Below are 27,864 nucleotides of genomic sequence, written 5' to 3'. Positions count from 1 at the left end.
ATGACAGTGACATACTAACCTAAACATGCAATTAGAGCTAAATTGATTGGTTGTCGCTGGGCTATTAAAGTCATTATACTGTAGATAACAGCTTTTTCTCCCTGTGGTCTCTGATTGGCTGAGAGAGTGGGGGGCTCGCCTTTGGAGCATATGGCTATTATAGCACATATACAAGCCGCAGATCACTGAATAATAGCTTACAAAGTCTATAAAAATTTAAATAACCATAAATGGGTTCAATTAATTTAGAAAAAAGCATATTTAAGGTAGTCCCCATATGTCTACACAGCAAGCCAAAAAAAAAAATTAAAAATGCTTCTACATTTCTAGTTATAAAAAAATCACTAAATGTTCATACATTCAGCTTGTTCATAAAATTTAGAGAATTATATTCCTAATATATTCATTTTCCTTTTGGCAATTTCAGCACATCCCCAAAGGAATTTGCCTATGCAGTCTTAAACACAGTGCCCATGTTGAATTGCATTCACAGTGCTGGTGTTTTAAATCCTAATTGGATCTACATGAGCATCATGTTCATTTAATGAAGTCCTCTCCTCAGATTTAGGAGTTCTGGAGTTTGACACGTTGAGGTGGAAATGTCCAGTAACCTGTGCACATCCCCACTGTCAGTTACACTGTTGAACACTCAGGTTAGTGTCATTCATACACTAACACTAACGTGGCACTGGGAGGCGGCCCGTCTCTTGATTCGGGCACGGCGAGGTCGTTTGTGATCAGACTGGCAGTGGCACAGAGGTCCCAAGAGGAGCCACAGATAGAGAACTACACATGCCCAGCAAGAGGACAGTTTGACCCAGAATGTGGAGTAACTCCCATGGGTGAAGGTGGTCTCTAGCACAGCAGTCTCATAGCTGGGGGAGACAGAATATGTAATTATTAAAAGTGTACCAGATTTGAGACTTTTTCACTTTCATATTACATTGCATATGTACAACGGGGCTAAAGGCCCCACGGGGTAAAAGTCACTTTTGATTTTATTTTCTTCCAAAAGGTTAAACAGGAATAAAAACTAACACAGCACTTTCCTTAACACCTGTTTGTCACTGTGCACTGCAAAATTGTCCTGATCCATGAGGTTATTGCATGCAATGTCTAAATGTTGATTTTTAGGCAATTTAAAAAAAAATCAAAGTGGGCTCACATTGACTGATCCAATTGCAATGGAGATTAATTTCTTCATAAAATACTTGAGATGTTATGAAATATCACATGTGATTGAAATGAACAGAAAATGGTTAACCGTTTTCTGAAGGGTTTATTTAGAATAAGCATTATCTCTATTTGATTCTCAAAAAACATATTGCTGTCTCAAAAGTATTTGCATAAATGGACCAATTATCCACTATAACTATTTTGCCATATATCTACATTATCTCACTATAAACCCCCTGGGAGACCTTTACCCCATGTGTGGGGGCTTTTACCACTAAGTGTGGGGTAAAAGACCCCCTTGATACCTTTTGGTCTTTGGCAAACTTCAGGCACCCATTAATGTTTTTGTTGGAAAACAGCTGCTTCCTTCGTGGTGTCCTGCCATGGACACCATGCCTATTTAATGTTTTACATATAGTACACTCATGAACAGAGATGTTTACCAGTTCCAATGATCCCTGCAAGTCTTCAGCTGTCTTTCTAGGGTTCTTTTATACCTCATTATGCATTCTGCGGTGTGCCCTATGAGTCATCTTGACTGAACGGCCACTTCTAGTGAGAGTATCCACAGTATTTAATATATTTATAGACAATTTTTCTAACTGTGGACAGATTCATATCTAAACTCTTTGAGATAACCTTTGAACCATTTCCAGCTTTATGCAAAGCAAAAATTCTTGATCATAGGCCTTCTGAGATCTCTTTTTTGCACGTCAGCAGATGCTTCTTGTGAATAGCAAACTCAAAATGTTTGAGTGCTTTTTATTAGTCAAAGTAGCTCGAACCCACACCTACAATCTCATTTCATTAATTGGATGCCAGGTTTGCCAAATCCTGTCTCTAATTAGCTTTTGTTGTCATCATTATCCAAACCAACCTACACTGAATGTTTGAATGATATATTCAGTCTGTACAAGAACAGTACAATAATTTGTGTGTTATAAGTTAAAACAGATTGTGTTTGTTCATTATTGGAACTTGGATGAAGATCAAACCAGATTTAAAGAAAAATTTATACATACAGTAAATGCGGGTAATTCCAAAGAGTTCACATTATTTTTCTTGCCATTGCAGTACATGTATTTGTGTGCATGTGAAACCTATATTTCTGGCTACAAAATTGCTGACATATTCCCCCAGAAGTTAGCTAAATAAAAAATAAAAAACTTAAAAAAAAAAAATAAATAAATAAATTTTGACATCTTCAAAAGGAATAATGTTCATAAAGAGACTAAATAATCTGTTAAAAAACAAAAAAAATTAGTAGAAGTAATTCTGTGTTCTAAAACTGCAGAAAATTGTATTTTTGGCTTAGTCTATAATTAGTCTCATTTAAGAACAATACAAGTCAATAGGAAATCTCCATTTAGACATCAGTGTGTCTGCATGTGTGTACATGTATAAAAAAGTCTAAACATGAAGACTTGCATGCACTAAAGTTTATTGTCATTCTAGTGCTTTCTACTATGACCTCCCTAATCCAGAGCAGCTCCGAAGAAGTCTTTAACAACTAACCTAAACCAATTAGTGAGGGTCATCATTACGTAGAGGGAGGCCAGAAAGAAGACGAAATGGAAGAAGAAGTAGCTGTAGGCAACACGTTGGCTCTCATTGTGGATGACCTTCTGACAGCCTTTGTTCTCGTCAATGACAAACTCCTCCTCTGGCAAAAGAGAAACCATGTTAAGACCTTATATCTCAATTGTAATTAAAGACTAATATGTTTATGAAATGTACACTACCATTCAGAAGTTTAGTCATTTTTTATTTTTTAATTCTTTCACATTTTAGAATAATAGTAAAGTCATCAAAACTATGGAATAACGTAAATGGAAATATGGGAATTATGTGATAAATTAATTTTGTGACTAAACAAAATCCCAAATAAATCAAACCTGGGATGCTTTTAAACAGTATTGAAGGAGTTTCCATCTATGTTGGGCATTTAGTGGCTGCTTTTCTTTATTATCTGGTCCAAGTCATCCATTTTTATTTTTATAAAATTTTAGTTTTATAATGAAATAAATTAATATTGTGGCACAATTATATTTTTGTCTACAAAACCAATTTCAAACATTTAAGCATACACCTTCAGATCAAAAGATTTTTAAGATCATGAGAATTATTTCAGGTAAGTGTTTCAAAACTTTTGAACGGTAGTGTAAATTGGAACTTGTGATATTGTTCTCACCAACTTCTTCCTCTGGCCAGCAGAAACAACAGGAGGCTTTCTGTTTTAGAGAGAGAGAGAGAGAGAGGTTGTCAAAGAAATAAGACATTAATTAAAAAACAACTAAATATTTACATAAAATTTGGCATTGTTTCTAGAATTTAAAGGGACAGTTCACCCAAACATTATAATTATCTCATTTACGTACCCTAATGCTTTCTCAAACTTGTATGACTTTCTTTCTTCTGCAGAACAAAAATGAAGATATATCCATACACAGAAAGTCAATGAGGTCCAAAGCGCTCAAGCTCCAAAAAAAGGACATAAAGGCAGCATAAATGTAATCCAAACGACTCAAGTGGTTTAATTAATGTCTTCTGAAGCAATACGATCAGTTTTGGGTGAAAAATAAAACAAATATTAAACATTAAGAGTTTAAACATTTTTAACCCCATTGACTTGTATTGAATGGATATAAAAATATCATACATCTATGAAACTATCTTTGTTTCTTTTCCACAGAGGAAAGATAAATCATACGAGTTTGAGACAGCACAAGGGAGTGCACATAATGAGAGAATTATCTTTTCTGGGTGAACTATTCCTTTAAGAGTGAAAGAGCTCATTCATGTCCTATTCATGTCAGATAACCTTCACAATCACTACATTTATCCCAAAAAGGCATTTTCCTGCCTCACATGATCAAAGAGAGATTCAGAAAGACACATACCTGGAACTCATAACGGTAAACCTTTATCATCCAGAAAGGCCCAAAGACCTCAGCTAAGTATGAGGCCTCATTACTGAGAGAAAGAGAGAGCAGTTAGATATTTTATTAACATCCAATTCAATACTTTCCCCCATGAGCTAAAATATAGGGTTCCTACCATGCAAAGAGAACGCAGCAGTACATGATTGCAGCACCAATAACTGCCACAGCATTGCCTTCATTTTGGATCTCATCCCTGCTGACTTTGGGGTAGCACACTGTCATGTTGACCCCCTGATACTCCACTAAAAGCACACACAAAAACAGAAAGAAAGAATGGGTGTTTCTTATATTACACATTTACATTTGGCCCTCATATGGATTAAGTTTGAACAAAACTTAACCAGAGCAATGAACAATTTCCCCAGACTATAGCCTATAAAGACATCAACAGACACACACAAAGACATTTTTGGGTGTTTCAGAATCATGTTCTCCAGTCTTGCAAATTCCTTAAAAATAAGTGTTGCATTAAAAGCAAACACACAAAAAAAATGGTTCATTAAATGTGCAACGAGTTTGAATTTACACTCTCGATGTAGTCAAGCCAGTGGGCCACTGCTGGTGGGTTTCTGGTTTTATACTGTCTGCTGCTAATGTGTGTTGTGACTTTAAAGGAATTCCACTGAGATGGGATTAAATTCTCAGCAAGCCTCAGGGTGCACTGCAGTCCTTTATGATGAAGTCATGCAGCAGACAGAGGCTGAACAGCCGCTGATAGTTAGGGAACAAGACAGGACACAACAAACAGACAAACGCACACACATATATTAACACAGCGGCATTAAGGGATCATGGCGGTGGGTCTTAATGATGAGGGTGACATCCTACACTATCTCCACTATGAACTGCATATTACCCTTCATGTGACGTTTCAAAGGTAAAATGTACTGGAAATCATTCTTGATCAATACCCTTGAAATGCAATAATTGTTCAGGAATCCTGACTCGAAACAACTCCTGTTATTCATCTCCTCTCTGATGTTCACCATCAGACTAAAACATCTGTATTTCAAATGCCCATGTGAACACCCTCAACTGCATCTGTGTTGTATGCTTGAGAGCTTTCATATGAACTCTTTCTGGAATTCTCATTCATCCCTGTCATATGCTGAGCATGCACCATTCATCCAGCACCAGTGGATGAAATTATGCGAGATGAGACTATAAAGCCATCGAAGAGTTTTGCAAGCTCCACTGAAGCCAGTTTGATTAACATTGCTGAGGGATAAATCAGTTCAGGGTTTCATGCACCACTGCACTCAGACCTTCCCCGAGGTTATTGATCGAGTGAGGATCACGTTGACGTTTCTTTATATGCTCTCTATTCGTAAATACTTTACACTTCTAGTGAGAGGAAATGAAGTAACTAAAAAGCATTTGCTTGTTAAAGGGATAATTCACCCAAAAATAAAATGATCTCATCATTTTCTCCCCCTCATGCCATCCCAGATGTGTATGACTTTCTCTCTTCTGCTGAACACGAATTAAGATTTTTATAAGAATATCTCAGCTCTGAATGTCCTCACAATGCAAGTGAATGGGTGCCAAAATGTTGATGCTTCAAAAAGCACATAAAGGCACAATAAAGTAATCCATATGACTCCAGTGGTTAAATCCATATCTTCAGAAGAGATATGATAGGTGTGGGACGGTACGGACTGGCCGTCTGGAGCACCAGGCGTTTTCCTGGTGGGACGCTGGGTAATTTGTGCCAGCCCATTGCTGGGCAAGTACAGGCCCGTCCTACAGGCAATATAGGCAGCCACCCTAGGCTCCAACATGCCCACGCGGACTCCCATTACAGAGTGAATATTCTAAAAAATATGTAATGTAAAGCCAATATAATGACTTTTATTTAGAAAAACTTAAATTACTTTTATTTAAAATTACTTCCACATTGCAGCATCTTTCTTTTAATGCACATTAATTTCGTACCTCGCCTGGACCTGATTATTTGACATACAAATCGCAAAAATGGTGATGAGACAAATAACTGCAAGTTACAACAAGTACACTAACAGCAGCATATATAAAATCAGCAAACAGTCAATCTATGAGCAGTACATAGTCATTTGCATAATTTATTCATAATGCAGGGAGTGAAAGCGCGGCTTGCTGAGTAATAAAAATGTGGAAAATAAGTCATGAAAAATATTACTTTGTGGCTATTTTAGGCTTACTTTAAAGGCTGGTAAAAACAGTACTTGTCAAAGTATTGTGCTTTCACTTTTCCTCAAGAATAATCTTGGGAAGGAATTAAAACACTGCAGATATAAATACATAACAAACTCACATAGAGGGAAAATATGAGCAATTAATCGGCAAAGTTCCACACTTTAAGATGTATGCTTATTTTGTTTTACATATATTTATATTAGTTTATATTTATAATATGTAACTATTCTGGCCAACTTTGTTTTCATTTATTAAAATGTTTTCAAATAAACATTTATACATATTTATGTGAATAATTGACATGAAATATTAAGCATTGTCATCAGTGTCCTGCTGTGTGACACTTTCTTCATCAAATTAACTGAAACAACATTGTTGTATGATATATGATCTTGTATAGCTATATATACATATGCAATATATTATTATTCTATATGTTGTTTCCACAACCTCATATTGACTAAGACTAGTTTATTTGCACTTCTAGAAGGAAGTTGAAAGGTTATTAAGATCTTTATGCTGACTTGTCTCAGCACCTAAAACACACACTTTCCTATATAGCACACACTTTGTGCTATCAATTGCTTATTTTAGAGCTTTCTCTAAAAAAATCACTCATCACATTTACTGTGGTTTTATACGTTTGAAAGTTATGACCATTTTTGCACTGTGGGGCCCCTTTTATTAAATTTTTTTTTTTTACAAAAATGTGAGCCAGTGTGTTATGGTGTGGTGTGTCGCGGGCCGGGTTTGGTGGGCCACTCTGGGCCAGAAAGTCCAGGTCCATTTTTTAGTCCCAGTTTGCCCCTGGGCGTGGGTGAGAAACAGATCATTATTCAAGTCCGTTTTTGCTAGAAATTCTTCTTTCTGCCCAGTAGGGGTCATATGCATGAAGAATGGGCATCCACAAAAACACAAGAAGAAGAATGTGAAAGTTAAAGTGGAGATTGACTAAAATAGTTATTTACTTAAATATTTATATGTTTCTCACCACATTGATTTAACCACTGGAGTCGTATGGATTACTGACTTATGGGATTTTTGGAGCTTAACATTTTTTGGCACCCATTCACTTGCATTGTGTGTACAAAAAGAGGCGAGAAATTCTTCTAAAAACCTTCATTTTTGTTCTGCTGACGAAAGAAAGTCATACACATCGGGGATGGAATCAGGGTAAGAGAATAATGTGTGATTTTTCATTTTTGGGTGAACTATTCCTTTAAAATAACTCGGTTAGCCTGACCGGTTGTCTATCTTGGATAATTAAGTCAGAGATCATGTATAAGGAGCTCGTTCTAACTGTTGAGGGAGTTTATATGTAAATTCAAGCCCTGTGATTGGTCATATCTTTACTTTCAAGTTCAGGTGTGCGTCTCACCCAGAAAAAATGCAACATTAAACAAATACCATAAATAAGTTTACATAGTAAACTCTCATGTCATGTTACAAAGGGAAACATGAAACATTTATTCAATGTTAAAATGCTTTCTTCTGTCTCGAAGTAGTATGCCGTATGTAGCATAATAGGCCTATTTTTAGGCTGCACAATTGTTTTATTTCAATCATGAAATTTTGATTTAAAGTGAGATTTGTTAAAGCACACAGAACGTTTTGTAAAGGTGTAAATCAAGTTGCAAGCTTAAGAAATAAATGATAAGCAATACTTTAATGCTTTGCAACGCATAATTCATGCATTGTGAATCTCTAATTTCATACTGACACAAAGTAAATGTGGTCTGTATTCTTCTGACTTTTTTCACGCTTACACATTTTTGGCACTGTTTTTGCACCTAAACATGCTCCGTTTTCCCTTTTGTTGTGCTCACACTTTTGGCACAAATTTGTCACTGAAATGTGTTTTGCAAGCATGAGGGGGAAGGCAGGTCAACCTTGACCAGTTTACTCTGACCTGATTGGTTTAAAAGTAAAAGTTTAAAGACTGTTTCTTCTTCATATGGCTCAGTGTCATTCCTCTGGGTATCTCTCCTCTCTTAAATATTCAACTGACATATGAATACATACACCTTTTATTGTGAGAGTATAGTTGAGCTGACACTTTATTAATATAAATATGATTCTCAATTTGGTGTTCAGATGTTTCCTCTTGTTGCTGTTCATTATTTAAATTGTATTTACTTTTAATTACAATTTTCCCCCACATGCTTGCAAAACAGAAATTTGTGCCTAAAGTGTGAGCGCAACAAAAGGGAAAATGAAACCGTGTATATCAGATTATTTTTTGAAAATATTAATGCCACAAACAAAAATCATTTCACATTTGCCGTAGTTTATTTTACACATACAGACTGATTCTACATGGTGAAACTTGACTTACACCTTTACAAAATGTTTGGGGCGCGTGCATCTATTTTTACACTTGTAATTTGATTTACGTTTTCACAAATCTTACACTGCGCTTACAAATCATTTAGGCACTATTTTACCTTCATAGAGATAATGAACCCATTTTTGAAGCAGGAAAATCTCCAACATACTATGAACAGATTATTTGAATCAATTCTTTCTAAATGTACATAATATATATATATATATATACATACACTCACCTAAAGGATTATTAGAAACACCTGTTCAATTTCTCATTAATGCAATTATCTAATCAACCAATCACATGGCAGTTGCTTCAATGCATTTAGGGGTGTGGTCCTGGTCAAGACAATCTCCTGAACTCCAAACTGAATGTCAGAATGGGAAAGAAAGGTGATTTAAGCAATTTTGAGCGTGGCATGGTTGTTGGTGCCAGACGGGCCGGTCTGAGTATTTCACAATCTGCTCAGTTACTGGGACTTTCACGCACAACCATTTCTAGGGTTTACAAAGAATGGTGTGAAAAGGGAAAAACATCCAGTATGCGGCAGACCTGTGGGCGAAAATGCCTTGTTGGAGAATGGGCCGACTGATTCAAGCTGATAGAAGAGCAACTTTGCCTGAAATAACCACTCATTACAACCGAGGTATGCAGTAAAGCATTTGTGAAGCCACAACACGCACAACCTTGAGGCGGATGGGCTACAACAGCAGAAGACCCCACCGGGTACCACTCATCTCCACTACAAATAGGAAAAAGAGGCTACAATTAGCAAGAGCTCACCAAAATTGGACAGTTGAAGACTGGAAAAATGTTGCCTGGTCTGATGAGTCTCGATTTCTGTTGAGACATTCAGATGGTAGAGTCAGAATTTGGCGTAAACAGAATGAGAACATGGATCCATCATGCCTTGTTACCACTGTGCAGGCTGGTGCTGGTGGTGTAATGGTGTGGGGGATGTTTTCTTGGCACACTTTAGGCCCCTTAGTGCCAATTGGGCATTGTTTAAATGCCACGGCCTACCTGAGCATTGTTTCTGACCATGTCCATCCCTTTATGGCCACCATGTACCCATCCTCTGATGGCTACTTCCAGCAGGATAATGCACCATGTCACAAAGCTCGAATCATTTCAAATTGGTTTCTTGAACATGACAATGAGTTCACTGTACTAAAATGGCCCCCACAGTCACCAGATCTCAACCCAATAGAGCATCTTTGGGATGTGGTGGAACGGGAGCTTCGTGCCCTGGATGTGCATCCCACAAATCTCCATCAACTGCAAGATGCTATCCTATCAATATGGGCCAACATTTCTAAAGAATGCTTTCAGCACCTTGTTGAATCAATGCCACGTAGAATTAAGGCAGTTCTGAAGGCTGAAAGGGGTCAAACACAGTATTAGTATGGTGTTCCTAATAATCCTTTAGGTGAGTGTATATATATATATATATATATATATATATATATATATATATATATATATATATATATACATATTAAAAGAAAGAAAAAATCATTAGAGACTTGTAAATGTCTTCCAGTATTATTTTTTTCTCATCATATTTTCATCAGCAGTACACTTTAATTGTAATCATTTGATTCTCATCATGATTCATCTTTTTTCATAGAAGTTATTTTTTATTAAAATAAAATATCCCTCGTCAACAAACATTTCCATCATTAATTTCATTGTAGAGTTTAACACTGTATGCAGAGACAATTATAAAAGCCATTCATAGGTGTATTTCCTACACTGTGGCTCTATCAAAACATTGCTCTATTTGTTTGAGCACACCGACCAGCCCGATAACAACATTGGTGAGAAATAGCAACAGTGAGTTTGGTATAGGACTGTTTGTTGCCTACTTTTGCTAAATTTTTGATGCAGAAATTACAGTTCACCTTTAAGAACAACATCAAGAAACCTGCTCACTATATATTTTTTTATAGTTTTCATATCATTAGATCTGACACAGTTCTGCATGGGATAAACAATCTTTCCTGGTTACCTTTCTCTGGTGGGCGGCTGGAAAGGGCAGAGAAGGTCAGGTACATGACGTAGCAGCTAATGATGGAAGCCTGCAGGAGTCCTGAGCGGGGCTGCTCTAAAAGGGAGAGCAAAACCAACTGTCAGCATAAATGACTTATTATACTTGCTTTAGTTCAACTTTTTGACTTGTAATTGTTTAAGCTTGTAACACTGATCCTTTTCTTGATATGATTATATCTCATTTACAATTTTATAGCTAAAAGAAAAATACAGCACTAACTTTGCTGCACACAGGGTGTGACTGCAATAAAAGACATGATGGAGCAGAGGGCCAGGTTTGTCCATAGCAGGGCTTTATTCAGGTGGCATCCTGCTGGGTGAGTGTAGTATTTGTACATGAAAGTGAAGGCCATGGTGGCAATGGTGTAGAAAAAGAGAGTAGCACACATGACTGCCACATACCACCTCTTATTCTCAGCTGCACCAGTTAACCTGGGAATGAGAGGCAAGACAGAGATGAGGTGAGATCATTGTTGCCTCGGGTGTAAACCTAAACCGAGCATTCACACACTACTGTATGTTTTTCTTGGATGACTTCCATTCTCTAAGAGGCAGTAATGTGTTGCACAGGAAATCCTGTTATGTCCAATGTGTTAAGCAATGCAATGATGCCTCAAAAATGACTCCACAAACATCTGGGGGAAAGCTGAATGTCAGATGGTGAGTATGAGCAGTTTGAATGTGTGTGCGTGCGTGCGTGTGTGTGCATGAATAAGTCAGATACTAGAGAGAGAAGCAGGAAGGAAGTGAGGGGCAGAGATCATCTAGAATTCAAACTTTAGAGGGTGATGTTTTAGCATTCCAGAGCAAGATATGACTCAGACATGAACCACATGTGGTGTTGGTTCTTCACAGTGTGGTAATGGGTCATGGTCAGAGACTACAACATGGTGGATGTACCCATGAGTTAGAATGTACTGTCTGCGTGAACCCAATTCCTTCACTCACCAGTTCTTATTCCAGGTGTGAGCGAAAGCAGTGATGAGAGTGAGCTGAATGAGGATGAAAGAAAAACCTCCCACCACTCCTACATAATGCCAGGCTACATGGAGTAAGATTGGAAAGAGGAGGAAACAAGTTAAAAGCTTGCACTAAAGTATCTCTGCACACAGAATCCAGGAACGAGATTTAGCATCTCAAGTGAAATGCAGCATCACTGAAATTAAATACTACTGTTTTGTGCCGTGTGAAAAATACTCAATGTGTCAGTAGTGCCATCTGGTGGATTTGAGTGAGAAGAGCAATTTATATGATCCAGACTGTAAAGGAACGTTCCAGGTTCATTACAAGTTCATTTGTAGCATAATGTTGATTACCAGAAAAAAAGCGTTAAGCATTTTTGTTCAAAAAAACAAATTAGGTTACAGTGAGACACTTAGAATGTTCACGAGTTTGTTTGCTCATATAATCTTTAAGCTTTTAAGTTAAACTTATTTGGCTTGCTGTCCACAGAGGAGGGGCTCGATGAAGCAGCTTCAACTCGAGCTCTGTATTCTATGTCATCTCTCTGTAACACCATGGTCGAGTTTGATTGCAAGCATAATCACATAAACTGCAAAAACGTACAATTCAAATTTTAAAATGCTATAACTTTGACAAATAATAGTTTGATAATGTCATAATATATATCCAAAAGCATATCTTGTGATAAAATATCAAATTATGTTTCAACAAGCCTTCAGACTGCACATTAGGTGGCTACAGCCATCTGCTGCGGTTGTTACGGGCATGACATGGTTTTCAAGTCTTGTTATTTATATTTTATTAACCAGATTCCAGCAATCTGCCTCCGATTTTTGTCACATTCTCATATTTACTTCCTGTTTTAACATACAGAAGGGTTGATATTTGCTTAAATTATTGGTAAAATATAGAAATTTACATGTAAATAAGATCAAAATAGCATAACATCTCAAAAGAAATGCATAATTGTATTGTTCTTAATTCAGGGAAGAAGAAATTGTATCATCATCATCATCATCATAAAAAAAAACAAGGGGTTACACATCTGACCTTCCGGTCAAAAATGACCGCAAATACCAAAGAAAGGTGCTATCTTTCAATACTATAGAAGTGTTAAAGGCAGAAATGTGAAGCTTATAATGTACAAAAGCACTTAAAATTATTCTTCTGTTAAAACCTATTATTTGAGATGTAATGTTGTTTGAATTATTGTTTTTTCAGAGGACCACTAAATAACAGTGTTTACAGAGTTTACAGTGTTACGTCGTCATGGCAACTAATTGTAAATTTGGCAATACTTTTGAAACCCAGTGTATTTTAAAATGTGGACTTTCACTTCCATTGTAAGTGCCCTATTGTAAATGAGATTAATAAAAAAGGGACGAATAAACAAGGGACGAGTCGAAATTATAATTACATGGTAATCAACATTGTGCCACAAATACTGTTGATTGATTGAGCCTGGAATATTCCTTAAAACGGATAGATCACCTGAAATTCTAAATTCTGTCACCATTTACTCACACTCATGTAGCAAACTCGTTTGACTTTTTTTTAGTTCTACGGAAAAGAGAAAGTCATATCGGTTTGGAACAACATCAAGGTGAGTAATGACAAAATAATTAGCATTGTTTTGGTGAACTAACCTTTTAAAGGCGCAGTCACATTAACCTTTACATGGCAAAATTCCGCAGGCAAATGTTGCGTAGACGAACATTGAGCACGTTTGAAAGACAATATTATCCGGGTTTTGGACGCAGACTAAATTAACCAAACTTGAACTCCACACGAAATCAGCGAGGGAATATTCGCCACCGGAAGCCATGGAGCGAAATTCACGGTCGCACGGATTTCAGATGACTGTGTACACCGTGCGAAGGTAAATGTGACTGTACCTTAAGAGCTATAATCAAAATCGTAGCAATTTATATTCAGACTACAAATCACAATGTTTTAATAAATATGCATTCGCCCCCACATTAGTGATCAGAAAAACTGAGGTGTTTTTCTAATAAAAGAGGTGTTTAGCTCACCATGCAAAAAGGATTCTGTAGGGATAAAAAAGGCAGCAGCAATCATTCCAAGCAAAATGATGAACTTCAAAAACCAGAACCTGAGTGCGGATGAGAAAAATATATGTGTGTTAATATATCTGTATTAAGTTACTTAATGAACCTGTTTAACAATAAAAAGTAAACAGTTAGATGATCCAACATGTGTCAGCGTAACTTGTATTTGAAATCAATATGTTATGAGTAGCAGTTATAGTTAGTTCCATATGAGCACTCTTATCTAGGCCGATCCTCCATTGCTCTGGCTGATGTTCTTCCACTGAAGAAGTTAACAACCTATTGTCTCAGCAACAGCCATTTAGTAGTTAATCCCTAAAGCAATCCAAATCAATCCAAATAGTTTTCAACTACCAAGTTTAGCACAGATTTTAAAGACTTGCACGATGCACATTTATACGGAGTGCGGACAAGTGCAGCATTACCACAGAGGGAATAATACACTCACTGACCCGTTGTGGATGAGGGCTCGGAAATCCTGACTGGACTTCACATCAATAAGGAAGATGGCCATCATCAAATAGAAACAAGCTGTGCCGAAGCACACCCTGTAGACTGCAGAGTACCCCACCAACATCTGACAGTCCCCACCACCATGAGCCTCATCACACACCACATTAAAAAAAGACACCTGAGGAAGAGAAAGAGGTCTGCTATTCTGTGCCAGAACATTTCTGCAGGGCACAGACAGACTATTCTGGCATGTTTCCTCACAAGCAGATTAGCACAGATTTGATTGGATGCAACTTGATTCAAATGAAGCATAGTTTTTTGGCTGTTTACAGCAGGGTCAATCCTATGATTCTGTGCCTTTTTTGGCTTTAAACCTTTTGAAAAATTAAACATACTTTACTTTTATTATTATCATAATAGGGACATGTTAGAGATTTTATAAGTCATCCAGCTCAAGCTAAATGACTAAATAAGGGTTATTTCACCAAAAAAATAAACATTATCATCATTTACTCACTCTCATGCCATACCAGATGTGTATGACTTTCTTTCTTCTGATGATCACAAACAAAGATTTTTAGAAGAATATTTCAGCTCTGTTGGTCCATACAAATGCAAGTGAATGGTGACCAAAACTTTGAAGCTCCAAAAAGCACATAAAGGCAACATAAAAGTAATCCACACGACTCCAGTGTTTTAATCCATGTCTTCAGAAATATCTGATAGGTGTGGGTGACAAACAGATCAATATTTAAGTAGTTTTTTACTATAAATCTCCACTTTCAATTTTACATTCTCTTTTTTTTTTTTTTTTTTTTTTTGTGATTTGCATTCTTCATTCATATCACCACCTACTGGGCAAGGAGGAGAATTTATGGTAAAAAAAAATCTTAAATATTGATCTGTTTCTCACCTACATCTATCATATCACTTCTGAAGACAGATTAAACCACATGAGTCTTATGGATTACGTTTATGCTGTCTTTATGTGCTTTTGGAGCTTGAAAGTTCTGGTCACCACCCACTTCCATTGTATGGAACTACAGAGCTGAGACATTCTTTTAAAAATCTTCATATATGTTCTGCAGAACAAAGAAATACATCCACATCTGGGATGGCATGAGAGTGAGTCAATGATGAGAGAATTTTCATTTTTGAAACTATACAGTGTTTCTATAAACTATACCTTTAAAAAAGATGTCCATGCTGTTAATTAGGCAGGGTCAGGGTGGACAATAACAGGGTGGACATTCAGACACTAAACTGTCTATGAATGATATCTTGCTAACATACTTGTAAACTTATGCTGATGATTTTATATACATTTAGTCTTAGAAGACACATTTAAAGCTACTTACAGATTAGGAACAAACAAAACAAGCCATTTTATTTCTGTTCTAGGAATATTCCAGGTTCAATGCAAGTTAAGCTCAATCAACAGCATTTATGGCATAATGTTGATTACCACAAAAAATCACTTTATTTTCTTAAAAAGTAGAAAAATAAATATGAAGGATACATTGAGGCACTTACAATGGGAGTGAATGGGGCCAATTTTTGAAAGCTTAAAGGCAGAAATGTGTTGCTTATAATTTTATAAAAGCTCTTACAGTAATTCGTGTGTTAAAACTCATGTATTATTTGAGCTGATAAGTTGTTTAAATCATAATTTTTGCAGGGAACCACTTAATTACTGGAATTACAGGGTTTACAGGACTAGGTCTTCATGGCAACGAAGTTGTAAATTTGGCTATAACTTTACACAGAAAAGATTAGTAATAATTTTATCACACTAAAATCATGTTAACATGCATATTGTTTATGTCTTGTGGCTATACTTTTAAAACAGTGAGTATTTTAACATTTGGCCCCCATTCACTTCCATTGTAAGTGCCTCACTGGAACCCAGATTTCTGCATTTATTTATTTATTTATTTATTTATTTTTAAGAAAAGGAGAAACAAGTCGAAATAATTTGAGTTTTAATCAACATTATGCCACAAAATGCTCTCAATTGAGCTTAACTTTTATGTAACCCAGAATATTCCTTTAACTTAAATATATTGAAATGTATAAATTACATGAATTTTCCCTTTATCTTCCCATGACAATGTGGACATGTTACGCTTGACCACACATGACTAACATAAAAAAAATAATAATAATTGAAATCTGATGATTTAGCACATCTTTTTTTTTAAATCTTTTTTTATTTCCAGCCCACATGAGGAAATTACACTATAGGCTTACAACAGTGCATAACATTATAAATAGTCATTATTGATTTTAACAAGCCTATTCAAAATGTAATTAGTAATGAAATATTATAAATATCATAACTTGTTCTGGCACCATACTATAGCAATAACCCAACCATTAAAATAGGCTAGGAGGTAAAGTAGAAAGGATAAACTGTACCCTGTTTAAAGCAAAAATAATGTAAACATAAACTTACATTTTCCCTCACTGCCACTGACACATTCTTAGATAGCATGAGACAAGAGACAGTGCAGGCCAGGATGTGGAATAAAGTGTACATGACCCGGGTGCTGGATGATGATTTGATGGGTGGACAGAAAGAGCAGCACAGGGAACACGGTGCTGGGCCACAGCAGCAGCATATCTGTCAGAAAAACAGACAATTTGAGTGAATGAAAAGGTAATGGAAAATATCTAAAGCTGATGTCTTTGGCGGTCTTTGATAGTATAGTTAAGATTGGTATAGTGGCAGGCCACCTGAGTTTCAGAATATGATGGTGGAGGGTTTGGGATTAATCTAGATCTCTCAAAGCATCTGGATTTTTCTAATGGATCAGGGCTGGCTGACTGGACAAGGTCCAAGCATAATTTATCCTCGGCTAAACACAGAAACACACAGTAGATTGGGCTAAAACTCATTTCTCTTTCCCAATTATTTCTACAGATTAACAGTCCATCTTTTTAATGAATGTATACTGGATTTGAAATGATTTTACAGCACGTGCTTGTAATGAAAAACATGACCTTTCAGAAACATATAATACTTCAATCCATCCAGTCACAGTCATTCATTATATGTGAACTGAGTGGACATCCAAAGTATTTGGCACAGCCATTGAGCAATTCCCAATGGAAATTCCAACATGTTTAAGCCTTTTGCAATATAGTCTTTAACATTTGAGTTCATCATTACATTTCATTTGACATCGCTTTTTGGAGAAGAAAAAAACTGCATCAAAAAATACCTCATTTGTTAAATTGATAAATAAAGGAATTACTTTGGATTAAAGGAATATTCCGGGTTTAATACAAGTTAAGATCAGTCAACAGCATAAGTGGCATAATGTTGATTACCACAAAAATGTATTTCGACTCGTCCCTCCTTTTCTTTGAAAAACAATTAATAAAGAAAGGTTCCAGTAAGGCACTTATAATGGAAGTGAATGGGGCCAGTCTTTAAACAATAAAATACTCACTGTTTTAAAACTATAGCCAAAAGACATAAACAATATGTGCGTTATCATGATTTTAGTGTGATAAAATCACTTACTAACCTTTTCTGTGTAAAGTTACAGCCAATTTTACAACTTCGTTGCCATGATGACGTAACACTAAACCCTAAAACCCTAACGTGACCGTAAAAACAATTATTTAAAGGGATAGTTCACCCAAAAATGAAAATGAGCTAATCGTTTACTCACCCTCATGTCATTCCAGATATGAATGACTTTCTTTCTTCTGCTAAACAAAGTCTTTTTTAGAACAATATCGATCTCTGCTGGTCCATACAATGCAATTGAATGGTGGCCAGAACTTGAAGGTCCAAGCACATAATGGCAGCATAAAATAATTCACGTGACTCAAGTGGTTAAATCTATACCTTCAGAAGTGAGATAATGGGTGTGGGTGAGAAACAGATTCATATTTAAGTAATTTTTTACTATAAATTATCAGTCAGTCTCCACATTCACTTTCAAACTTTCACTTCTTTGTTTTTGGCAATTCGCATTCTTTGTGAATATTGCCACCTACAGGGTAGGGAAGAGAATTACAGTAAAAATAACTTAAATATTGATCTGTTTCTCACCCATACCTGTCATATCAGTTCTGAAGACATAGATTTAAACTTATGGATTACTTTTATGCTGCCTTTATATGCTTATTGAACCTTAAAAGTTTTGGTCACTTTTGTGTTCAATAGAACAAAGAAAGTCATACACATCTGAGATGGCATGTGGCGTGAGTAAATGATGAGAGAGTTTTCATTTTTGGGTGAACTATCCATTTAAACAACTTAACGGCTCAAATAAGACACACATTTTAACAGAAGTGCTTTTATATTATTATAAGCTTAACATTTCTGCCTTTAAATCCATCCAAAAATTGGCCCCATTCAGTTCCATTGTACAGTACAGTAAGTCACCCTGCAGCTCTTGCCTTGTTGCTCACTAAAGCTAAGCAGGGTTGAGCCTGGTGGCCAGAACCTGGATGGGAGACCTCCTGGGGAAAACTAAGGGTTCTGCTGGAAGAGGTATTAGGGAGGCCAGTAGGGGTGCTCACCCTGTGGTCTGTGTGGATCCTAATGCCCCAGTACAGTGATGGCAACACTATACTGTTAAAAGGCATCATATTTCGGATGAGACTTTAAACTGAGGTCCTGACTCTCTGAGGTCATTGAAAATCCCAGGACACGTCTTGAAAAGAGTAGGGGTGTCCTGGCCAAATTCTCCCAATTGGCCCTTCTCAAACATGGCCTCCTAATAATCCCCATTCATTAATTGGCTTTATAACTCTACTCTCTCCTCTCCACCAATAGCTGATGTGTGGTCAGCGTACTGGTGCACTATGGCTGGTGTCACATCACCAGGTGGATGCTGCACACTGGTGGTGGTTGAGGAGATTCCCCATATACTATGTAAAGTGATTTGAGTGCCTAGAAAAGTGCTTCATAACTGTAAATAATTCTTATAATTAAGTGCCTAACTGTAACTTTGATATTTGCTTTTTTTAAGAAAAGGAGGGATGAGTCGAAATTATTTTTTGTGGTAATCAAAATGATGCCTGTATACTGTACATTGAACTTAATTTATATTGAACCCTTAATATTCCTTTAATCTATTATGTTAATCTTTAACATTTTCAGTGGCATTCATCTACGTCTGGTGCAACCTTCTGCTATTTCCATATTTTCTTAACTTTCCTTGTATCAGTTAATATTGGTCAACACCGTCAGGTACAAAAATAACGTGTGAAATATGTATTATAGTTATTGACAAATCTAGTTTTCACTTTAAATATAAATTAATCAAGAATACAGAATGGTTTCACACTATTTGTCAGCTCAATCTATTCAATTGTCACTACAGTTAGGCAGAAATTCTTGAGCGCTGATTCTGTGTAAACGAAATAACTATACTATGAATTTGAATATGAAGCCTTTTTTCTAGTGTTCTTAGCTACTAATATGACCTATTTGTGAGGGAAATTATCAAAAAAATTATTTCTTTACAATTTTTGTATTGGAGTTGACATGATTGTGACGAAGAAAGTATAAGCACAATTGCTTCTAATACCTGACAGTGTTGACAGAAAGTATAGGGACACAGCTATGAAACTATAAAAGAGGAATATAAGGACACATCCAATTTTCTTTCAAAGTTAGAGATAAATTGTGGGGTGTTTTGCCTCCTGTCAAAAGTATCAGTTGTTTTTCATCTGCAAAAAAAGGTTTAAAAGCTCACAGATGCTGCATCACTATATTATATTTTGTGCACTTAATATATACTTGTAGTATGTAGTGTAATAAATATGCTTTTAATTAATGAAAACATGTTTGATATCAGTAAGGGATAGGATGAAAAGACACTGACATACACGGCTGACAATGACAGAATGAGTCATTCATCCTCTTAACTGATTTATCAGAAAGCTTTTCCCTTTCCATGATGCCATTTTGCTTTGATTCAAAAAAGAGTTGCACCTTCTCTTACCAAACAACACTAACTGACCAATGATGTGACAAAGCTGACACATTTTTATTGTCTAATAGTGGATTTTTCTTTTCTGGGGTCTGTTCATTCTTCTGTGAAAAAGACAGACTGTCCTCCACCACTAGTCACTTGATTTATTGAGTTAAACATTCAAATGAAAATGCACGGATGCAGGGTTAATTGGTTCAATAAAATGGAAACGTGGGGCTCATGAATTAAGGACGACCACAGAGCTTTATAACAAGCTATAGCACAACCTGTAGGCACACTGAATTATATTACACGTTAAAATATTTATATACAAGAGTATTTAACCCAAAGTCTATTATCTCATACATTTGTTCTGCTTAATTTATGAGTGGGATGCTTTGAAAACGATTCCACTTTTGACACATTTTTTGATCACTTTGTCACTTTCCTATTCAGGTTGTTACAATGTCATTCATTATTAACTGCACTCACATTGAGGCCAATTTTGTACAGAACCTTTCAAAAGCTAATCTTGAGAAATAAAAGTTTGACTGTCTGGTTACGTGAAGAAAAAATACCTTACAATCTCACAAAACCTCTCATTTTCACTACACACCCTCCTGTTTTAAAGGGCTAGTTAAACCAAAAATGAAAACAATCTCATCATTCACGCTCATGCCATACCAGATGTCTATGACTTTCTTTATTCTACTGAAGACAAACAAAGATTTTTAGAAGAATATTTCACCTCTGCTGGTCCTTAAAATGCAGGTGAATGGTGGCCAGAAATGTGAAGATCCAGATCAATATTCAAGTCCTTTTTTTAGTTATAAATCTTCACTTTCACTTTCACAGTCTTTCACATTTTGAAAGTGAAAGTGGAGATTTATGTAATAAAAGGACATACATATTGATCTGTTTCTCACCCACACCCTATCATATTGTTTCTGAAGACATGGATTAAACCACTGGAGTCTTATGGATTACTTTTATGCTGTTGTATATAGATTTATGAAGCTTCGTAGTCTTGGTCACCATACACTTGCATTGTATGAACCTACAGAGCTGAGATATTCTTCTAAAAATATTTGTGTTCTACAGAAAAAGAAAGTCATACATATCTGGGATGTCATCAGGATGAGTAAAAGAAGAGAGGATTTAAATTTTTGGATGAACTATCCCTTTAAAGCCCAACCAAAAGTCTGAAAGCCAGCAAATAAAATTGCATTTTATGGACATAAGATACAAACATTCTGGAAATTATTTGTGATAACAATCACCTTAAAATTAACTTCTTAAGTTTTAGTTAGATACATCAGGTTCTGGTATAAGAAACAAGAAAACTTGATAAAAGAGGCCACAGCCTGAGGAAATGTATGTTTTAGTGACACTCAGATCTATGAGAAATATATGCATCATCTCCAAATACCTCCTATGGCATTCTCACATCTCTTATTAACATTACATATGTGTCTCTCTCTGTCTACATCTCTGTCTCACCTGATAAGCCACCATGTTCAGGAAATAGTTGTAGACACCAGTGCGGTGTAAAGATTGAGCAGTCGACATGGCTCCAGCAAAAGTATTGGAGATAATATAATCAAATAAATAAAGTCCTATGAAGTATGTCAAGACACTATTTGAACCGTAGGAGGTCCCTCAGGATTACATTAAATGGATCTTATCTAGTTTCTCCCATTAGCCTACAGGCGTTATTCCACGGACCTCCAACTTTACACCCTCATGTTCCTCCTGTGAGAATTTCCAAACAGTCTTCCCATATCCTATGAGTGATGCCAAGAGAGTGTGTGAACAAGGGTGGATGCCCAGTTGCTCTCCCTCCTGTTGCCTCTCACCCAGGGAGATTAGGCAACGGAGAACAGGGAGGAGGAGGAGGGCAGGTTCCATGTGTAAACCCATCTGTCCCTCCCTTCCCCCAGGCCCTCGCTCCACTGCACCAACTCAAGCCACAGAGCAATCACCCACAAGCACAATAGGATTGCTCCAGGGCCCTAATCGGTTTAGTGCTAAATAATGTAATTACTTGCTATGTTGTGATTTCTCTTGCAAGGTAGAAATGCTTTTGGATCCTATTTTTCTGGCTAAGTGACACTTTAGCAATCGCTCACTTGTCTGACTTTAAATAGGCCACGTATGCAATCTGGTCATTATGTTGTGACCCAGAAACAGAGCTGAGAGAGGTGAACGAAGCGGGTGTTTGTAGGAATGCACATGCATAGTGGGACAGGTCCTATCCTAAATTATTTTAAATGCATTGCCCCCAGTTTGCACAGAATGCAGAATAGGGGTGCATTTTAAAATGCACAAGCACTTACTCACATCAGAGCAAACTTTAAGTATTATGTCTGGGCAATACACAATATAAGGGTATGATAAACATCTTATAAGTGATCATGTATAATTCCTCTGTGGTGTTACAGGCATTGTTATGAGTTGATAATAAGCAAGGCACTGGGTAGTTCTATATTTGGGTCAGTGTGTATGTGAGGATGTGTGCTGGGATTATCCTGGAGTTTTTAGTCCTCGTGACAGCCTAGGTGACCTTCTCTCTTCGGTAGTGTGACACACTAATCCAGACAGCAGGGTGTGGCAAGCACAAGTCCACTTGAACTCAACCCTCTTCTGTTAGAAACTGTCACATATGCTGTAAACAGCCAATCAATTCAGAGTAATATACAGGAACAGTCCTCTCTAATATGCCTCTCAGATGTACACCTTTATGTAAAAGTACACCCAAACATTTACATTTCTGCCATTGTTTACTCACTATCAGGTTGTTCCAAATCTGTATGACTTTCTTTCTTTGTCACTTCTGTTATTAACTCTCACGAACATTCCAAGGGGAGCCAGGGTGGATGTCAAGCTTTCCGGTGAATTTCGACTTTGATTTTCTGTCTGTTCTTCAAACAAACTTACTAGATGGATTCAGAGGTCTTAGTTACAGCACAAAAAACCGTATAGACTACTTTTATGATAGTTTTATGGTGTTTTTACCTCCTATATGAAGCTAGAAAGCTCCAGTCCCTACAGTGCAAACAAGTATTTTATTAAATGGGACCTATTGTGCAAAATGTATTGAACATAAATGTGTGTTGAAAGTGTGTGTACACAACTACCCTATAATGATAAAAATCCACCCAGTACTTTTTTTTTAATCCCCATTAACCATAAGTACTGTCTCAGAACAAGCTGTTCGCAGATTCTGTACAAAGTGACGTCACTTTGTACAGGCCGTGCCCACGACTGTTGACAGACACTGCTGACAGACATGTTTGTTTGTTTGTGTGTGTTGTTTCGTTATAGTGCTTTAGCGAACGTTGTAACAGTATTTGTGTGTGTGTGTTGCTCATCCATCGTTGCAAAACTGCTGAAAAAACTCTATTTGAAAAAAAAAAAAAAGACTTAATATCTTATTTCATTCTGCTTCTCAAGTCATTATTATATATATTTATATAGATAGATAGATAGATAGATAGATAGATAGATAGATATGGACATATATTTATAACTTTTTTTTCCTCCCCTTTTCTCCCCAATTTGGAATGCCCAATTCCCAATGTGCTCTAAGTCCTCGTTGTGGCGTAGTGACTCGCCACAATCAGGGTGGCGGAGGACGACTCTCAGTTGCCTCTGCCTCTGAGACCGTCAATCTGCACATTTTATCATGGGGCTTGTTGAGCGTTTTACCGTGGAGACAGCGTGAGTGGAGGCTTCACGCTATTCTCTGCAGCATCCACGGACAACTCACCACGCATCCCACCGAGAGCGAGAACCACTAATCGTGACCACAAGGAGGATAGCCCATATGACTCTACCCTCCCTAGCAACCAGGCCAATTTGGTTGCTTAGGAGACCTGGCTGGAGTCACTCAGCATGCACTGGATTCGAACTCATGACTCAAGGGGTGGTAGTCAGCATCAAAACTCACTGAGCTACCCAGGGCCCGCAATGTATTCTTAACTGCATGGAAAAAACAACCAGTGCATTCTTCAAACTTTCTTCTCGTGTGTTCAATGGAAGAATCATGTCACTATACCTACATTTTTGCAGTATGACTCTTACATGACTCATTGTACGTATCGCAATCTGGTGATATATACATTAGAGGTGCTTCATCACTATGATTTTAATTCACTTTCACACAGATCATGAATAAAATATTGGATTAACAGTTCATAAATATATATTATGCTCCGTTACTCACACAAAGCAATCTTATGACATTTTTACTATAACACGTGATTTAAAAGATGTTACATTTTAATGCTTGCAGTAGCTCAACTGATAAAGAATTGAACTTTAAATGTGGAAGACCGGGGTATTAATGATGAGAAGATCAGATCAATTGAATGACTTGGATCTTTGAGTCTCTTTCTGCCATTTCAATTCGTTTCGTTCATTTGAGCAGAATTAAATAAAAATGTTACATTTTCAATAGCCAAATCCCCCCAACACATCTACTTAGGCAAACTTTGATTACTGTCCCTATAAGGAAAAAATTATAATGCAGCCAATGACAAATTATGAGAAACAGAAAGATTAGTTCACCACTGGATTGAATTTTCTTGTCCGAGTCGTTCATTCTTTTGTCACGTGACAGCCGTATACGCTGTGCACACATACAGGTAACAGAAATGATTAGTTCACCTCTCGAGTCATCTGGTCCTAGTTGTTCTTTTGTCACGTGACGAAAGAATGAACAACTCGGACCAAAAGATTTGAAGTTTTCACGTATCAAACGAATGGAGGTTGCGCAATGCGCATGAGCAGCCAACACCAAATGAACAAGTCACTCTCTGAGACTTCTTGTTCTTCTGAGTCACATTAAAGATTCGTTCAAAATGAACAAATCATTCATGAATGACACATCACCCATATGAGTCTAGCAAAGAACGCGTGTCAAGACGTGAGCCGAAAGTCACATAGAAGCACCACGAAATTAAATATCTGCTTCAGCTAGTGTGTTTTTCGTCTCACATTTATTGATATGACTCTAAAGTCTAGGTTCGGGTTTAGAGTTTAAGATAGGAATGACTGTTTTGTTCACTTCACATTTGTTGTTATGACACTACTTTTATAAAAACGCATCTTTTTCTCTACGATTCGGCCTTCCGTCCACACTGCGAAGACATTTTGTCCAGTGACAAAGGAGCTTTTCGAAAACGCTCTCCCAAGTGGATAAATCTGAAAACGCCATCTTCGTGTTGTAGTGTGAACAGGGAAAATGGATATATCTGAAAACAATGAAGTATTTGTTGTCATATGACGCAGTCATGTGATCCATTCAACACAAGACAATCAAGATGGCTGCCCATGTTGTAACAGCATTGTTTTGCCTGTTATTCACTTTGATAGCACTGTTGAAGATAAATGTTACTTTGTACAACCTTTACATTGCATTCTTTCAAAGGTAATGGGAAGTTTACTCGGAATTGCTGTCTGGCGACACGAGGGCAAATGGGTTTCAGACTACATAGAACCGCACTTTTTGCATGCATAATAAGGGGATTTAAGAGTTTCCACACATATCAGTGTGAACAAAACACTTGTCAAAAATGCTCGAAAACGGCAGTGTGAACAAAGAGAGTTTCGAAAATGAAAACGCAGTTTTCAAATGTATCCAGAGTAATGTGGGCGAAGCCTTAAGGTAGAGATGTCGGTTTTGTTTATTTAAAACTAAAATTTTGATTTTTAAGGTAAATTATCTATAATCTCATATTTGCTTTTTATGACACTATTGGTTAAGTTTAGCTTAGTAATGAAGGTTTTGTTCATTTAAAACTCCATAGAGCATTACCCTTAAAAACCTCATTATTTAGGGAGAACATTAAACTTAAACATTTAGCACCCCTCAGTGCACATTTCACATTGAAACTGCAGCAATATGTGTAATGAACCACATAATTACATTTGGAAAAAATATTGCCACAGTCATGTAATTTTCATTAGATCAGGGGAAAGTCATAGGGGTTTAAAACAACATCAAGGTGAGTAAAGGTCAATAATGACAGAATTTTCATTTTTGGGTGAACTATTCCTTTAAGCATCATGTCCAAATATGACAACAAACATGACATGACAGTGAAAAATGTTTGTAAAGCAAATAAAAGTGTTACAGCACTATTTGGACAGAAAAACTCAAACATTGTGACCGCTACCTGCAAGAGGTTCAAATCAACTAATGCTTGGCACTGGGAGATAATGGTAGGTCTGGTACAATAAATTGACCCAGTCCCTGAAAATCCTGCAGGAAAATTAAAAATAGGACATGATTCTTAAGCAGAACTGCGCTTATACAGAAGCATTTGTCAGCGTAGACTTTGTGTACTATTACAGTTTGGAATGAACATGTATTGACTGTTCCAAAGAGTCGTTTGGCCAAAGCCTTGCCAGGCATAATATCGTTACATAACACTATCCATGGGACGCAGCCACCAGAGTAGCAGCACATTACTCCACAGGCAATAGTTTCTTATTTTTTCAGATGAGGAAACATCTATGACATTTTAGATAAAACATTAGAGTCTAAAAAAAAATGTTGTCATGAAAATGAATGTTTACAATATTAATGGCCTAATATTTGTTCTATGAATGGCATCAAAATAACTCTGTACCACACTAGCATGCTTTTGCATCAACAACTATCTGCATCAACAAATGTGATGCTAGGAACTGGTCGTATATTTTGGGACATTAATCCTTGGTCAGCTAAATCACATAGGCATGAACTTTTCTAAACCAATTAGAGTCTTTTAAAGTGTACATAGAGAATACTCAATGATCTTTTAATCTCTCCCTCAGAGTGAAACACCCAGAATGACGAGAGGTCTTTTCACTCTATAATTGGGGGCCTTGTGTGAGAGAGGGACACTAGCACACTGTTCGGACAAAAGCACGGCTGACGACATACAATGCAAATCCCTCGGCCAGCCCCATGAGAAACATTTGATCTATGGTTCTTGTAATGGGTTTTAGAGGAAGTGATGGGAAACATTTATCCGAAGATACAGACAAATTATGAGGTATTCAGGAATGGTCTGGTCTCCATGAGGATGAACCTTTCCATTCATATAACTGTAGTAATGAGCAATAAATGTATTATAGTCACAGGTTTAATTAATATGGTGTTTGTTAGGATATACATTTTAGATGTCTCTACATTACCTTTCTGTATGACAAACAGAGAGAAATATTAAGAGTTATCACAGCCGAGAATGGAGAATTTCATGATCTTCTGGAAAGATCCACAGATGATACCATGATAAAAGCATAGAGAAACATCAATCTCAGCGAGAGAGAAACAAACTTCCAACTAAACAAATTAGGGAAAGTAGTCCGAGTAATATAAACATACAGGAAAAAACATGTGAAGAAATAAAACTCATCACAAAATTGATCCTTACAAATGTGGTCATATTAGACATTAGAAAGCCGGTGCATAGCCTATAATGATCATTTCAACGAACATGACCTCTTTTTCTACTCTTTACTAATTTGACAGTCACAAATTATTCACAACTGCCCCGCTGAAGAAACGCATGCTACATATCTGAATGCTAAGCGCTCATAGTGCTACCATCATACCATCATCAAGAACAAGAAAGCTTACTTGAGCCCAGCAACAGCGACAACACATCACTTCTCACACTGATCCGGCTGTCAGAGGAAATCTCCAAATCCAGTGGCTCTCAGAGATCAATCATAGAGTAGAATAAACAGATTGGCAATAATGGGGAAAGGCTTCC

At 36.8% G+C, this 27,864-nt stretch overlaps 1 protein-coding gene across 2 annotated transcripts; it reads right to left on the bottom strand.

The window, feature by feature from the left end:
• Positions 1-663: 663 nt before the first annotated feature.
• Positions 664-27,864, bottom strand: LOC127618322 (serine incorporator 4-like). 2 transcript variants are annotated; one of them, XM_052090700.1, is made up of 12 exons: positions 27,729-27,864; positions 16,615-16,782; positions 14,159-14,337; positions 13,671-13,750; positions 11,623-11,716; positions 10,895-11,106; positions 10,634-10,729; positions 4,234-4,360; positions 4,077-4,149; positions 3,368-3,407; positions 2,692-2,839; positions 664-875 (listed from the first exon to the last, which is right to left on the bottom strand). In XM_052090700.1, the coding sequence occupies exons 1-12, from the start codon at positions 27,753-27,755 to the stop codon at positions 665-667; spliced, it is 1,455 nt and encodes a 484-aa protein (XP_051946660.1). In that variant the 5' UTR covers positions 27,756-27,864; the 3' UTR covers position 664. The 2 variants fall into 2 exon arrangements, with proteins under 2 accessions (XP_051946660.1, XP_051946659.1); XM_052090699.1 differs by lacking the exon at positions 27,729-27,864 and adding an exon at positions 21,599-21,928.

The sequence above is a fragment of the Xyrauchen texanus genome, chromosome 2 (assembly GCF_025860055.1).
Source record: "Xyrauchen texanus isolate HMW12.3.18 chromosome 2, RBS_HiC_50CHRs, whole genome shotgun sequence".
Taxonomy (NCBI): Eukaryota; Metazoa; Chordata; class Actinopteri; order Cypriniformes; family Catostomidae; genus Xyrauchen; species Xyrauchen texanus.
This window is presented reverse-complemented; position numbering and strand designations above follow the sequence as displayed.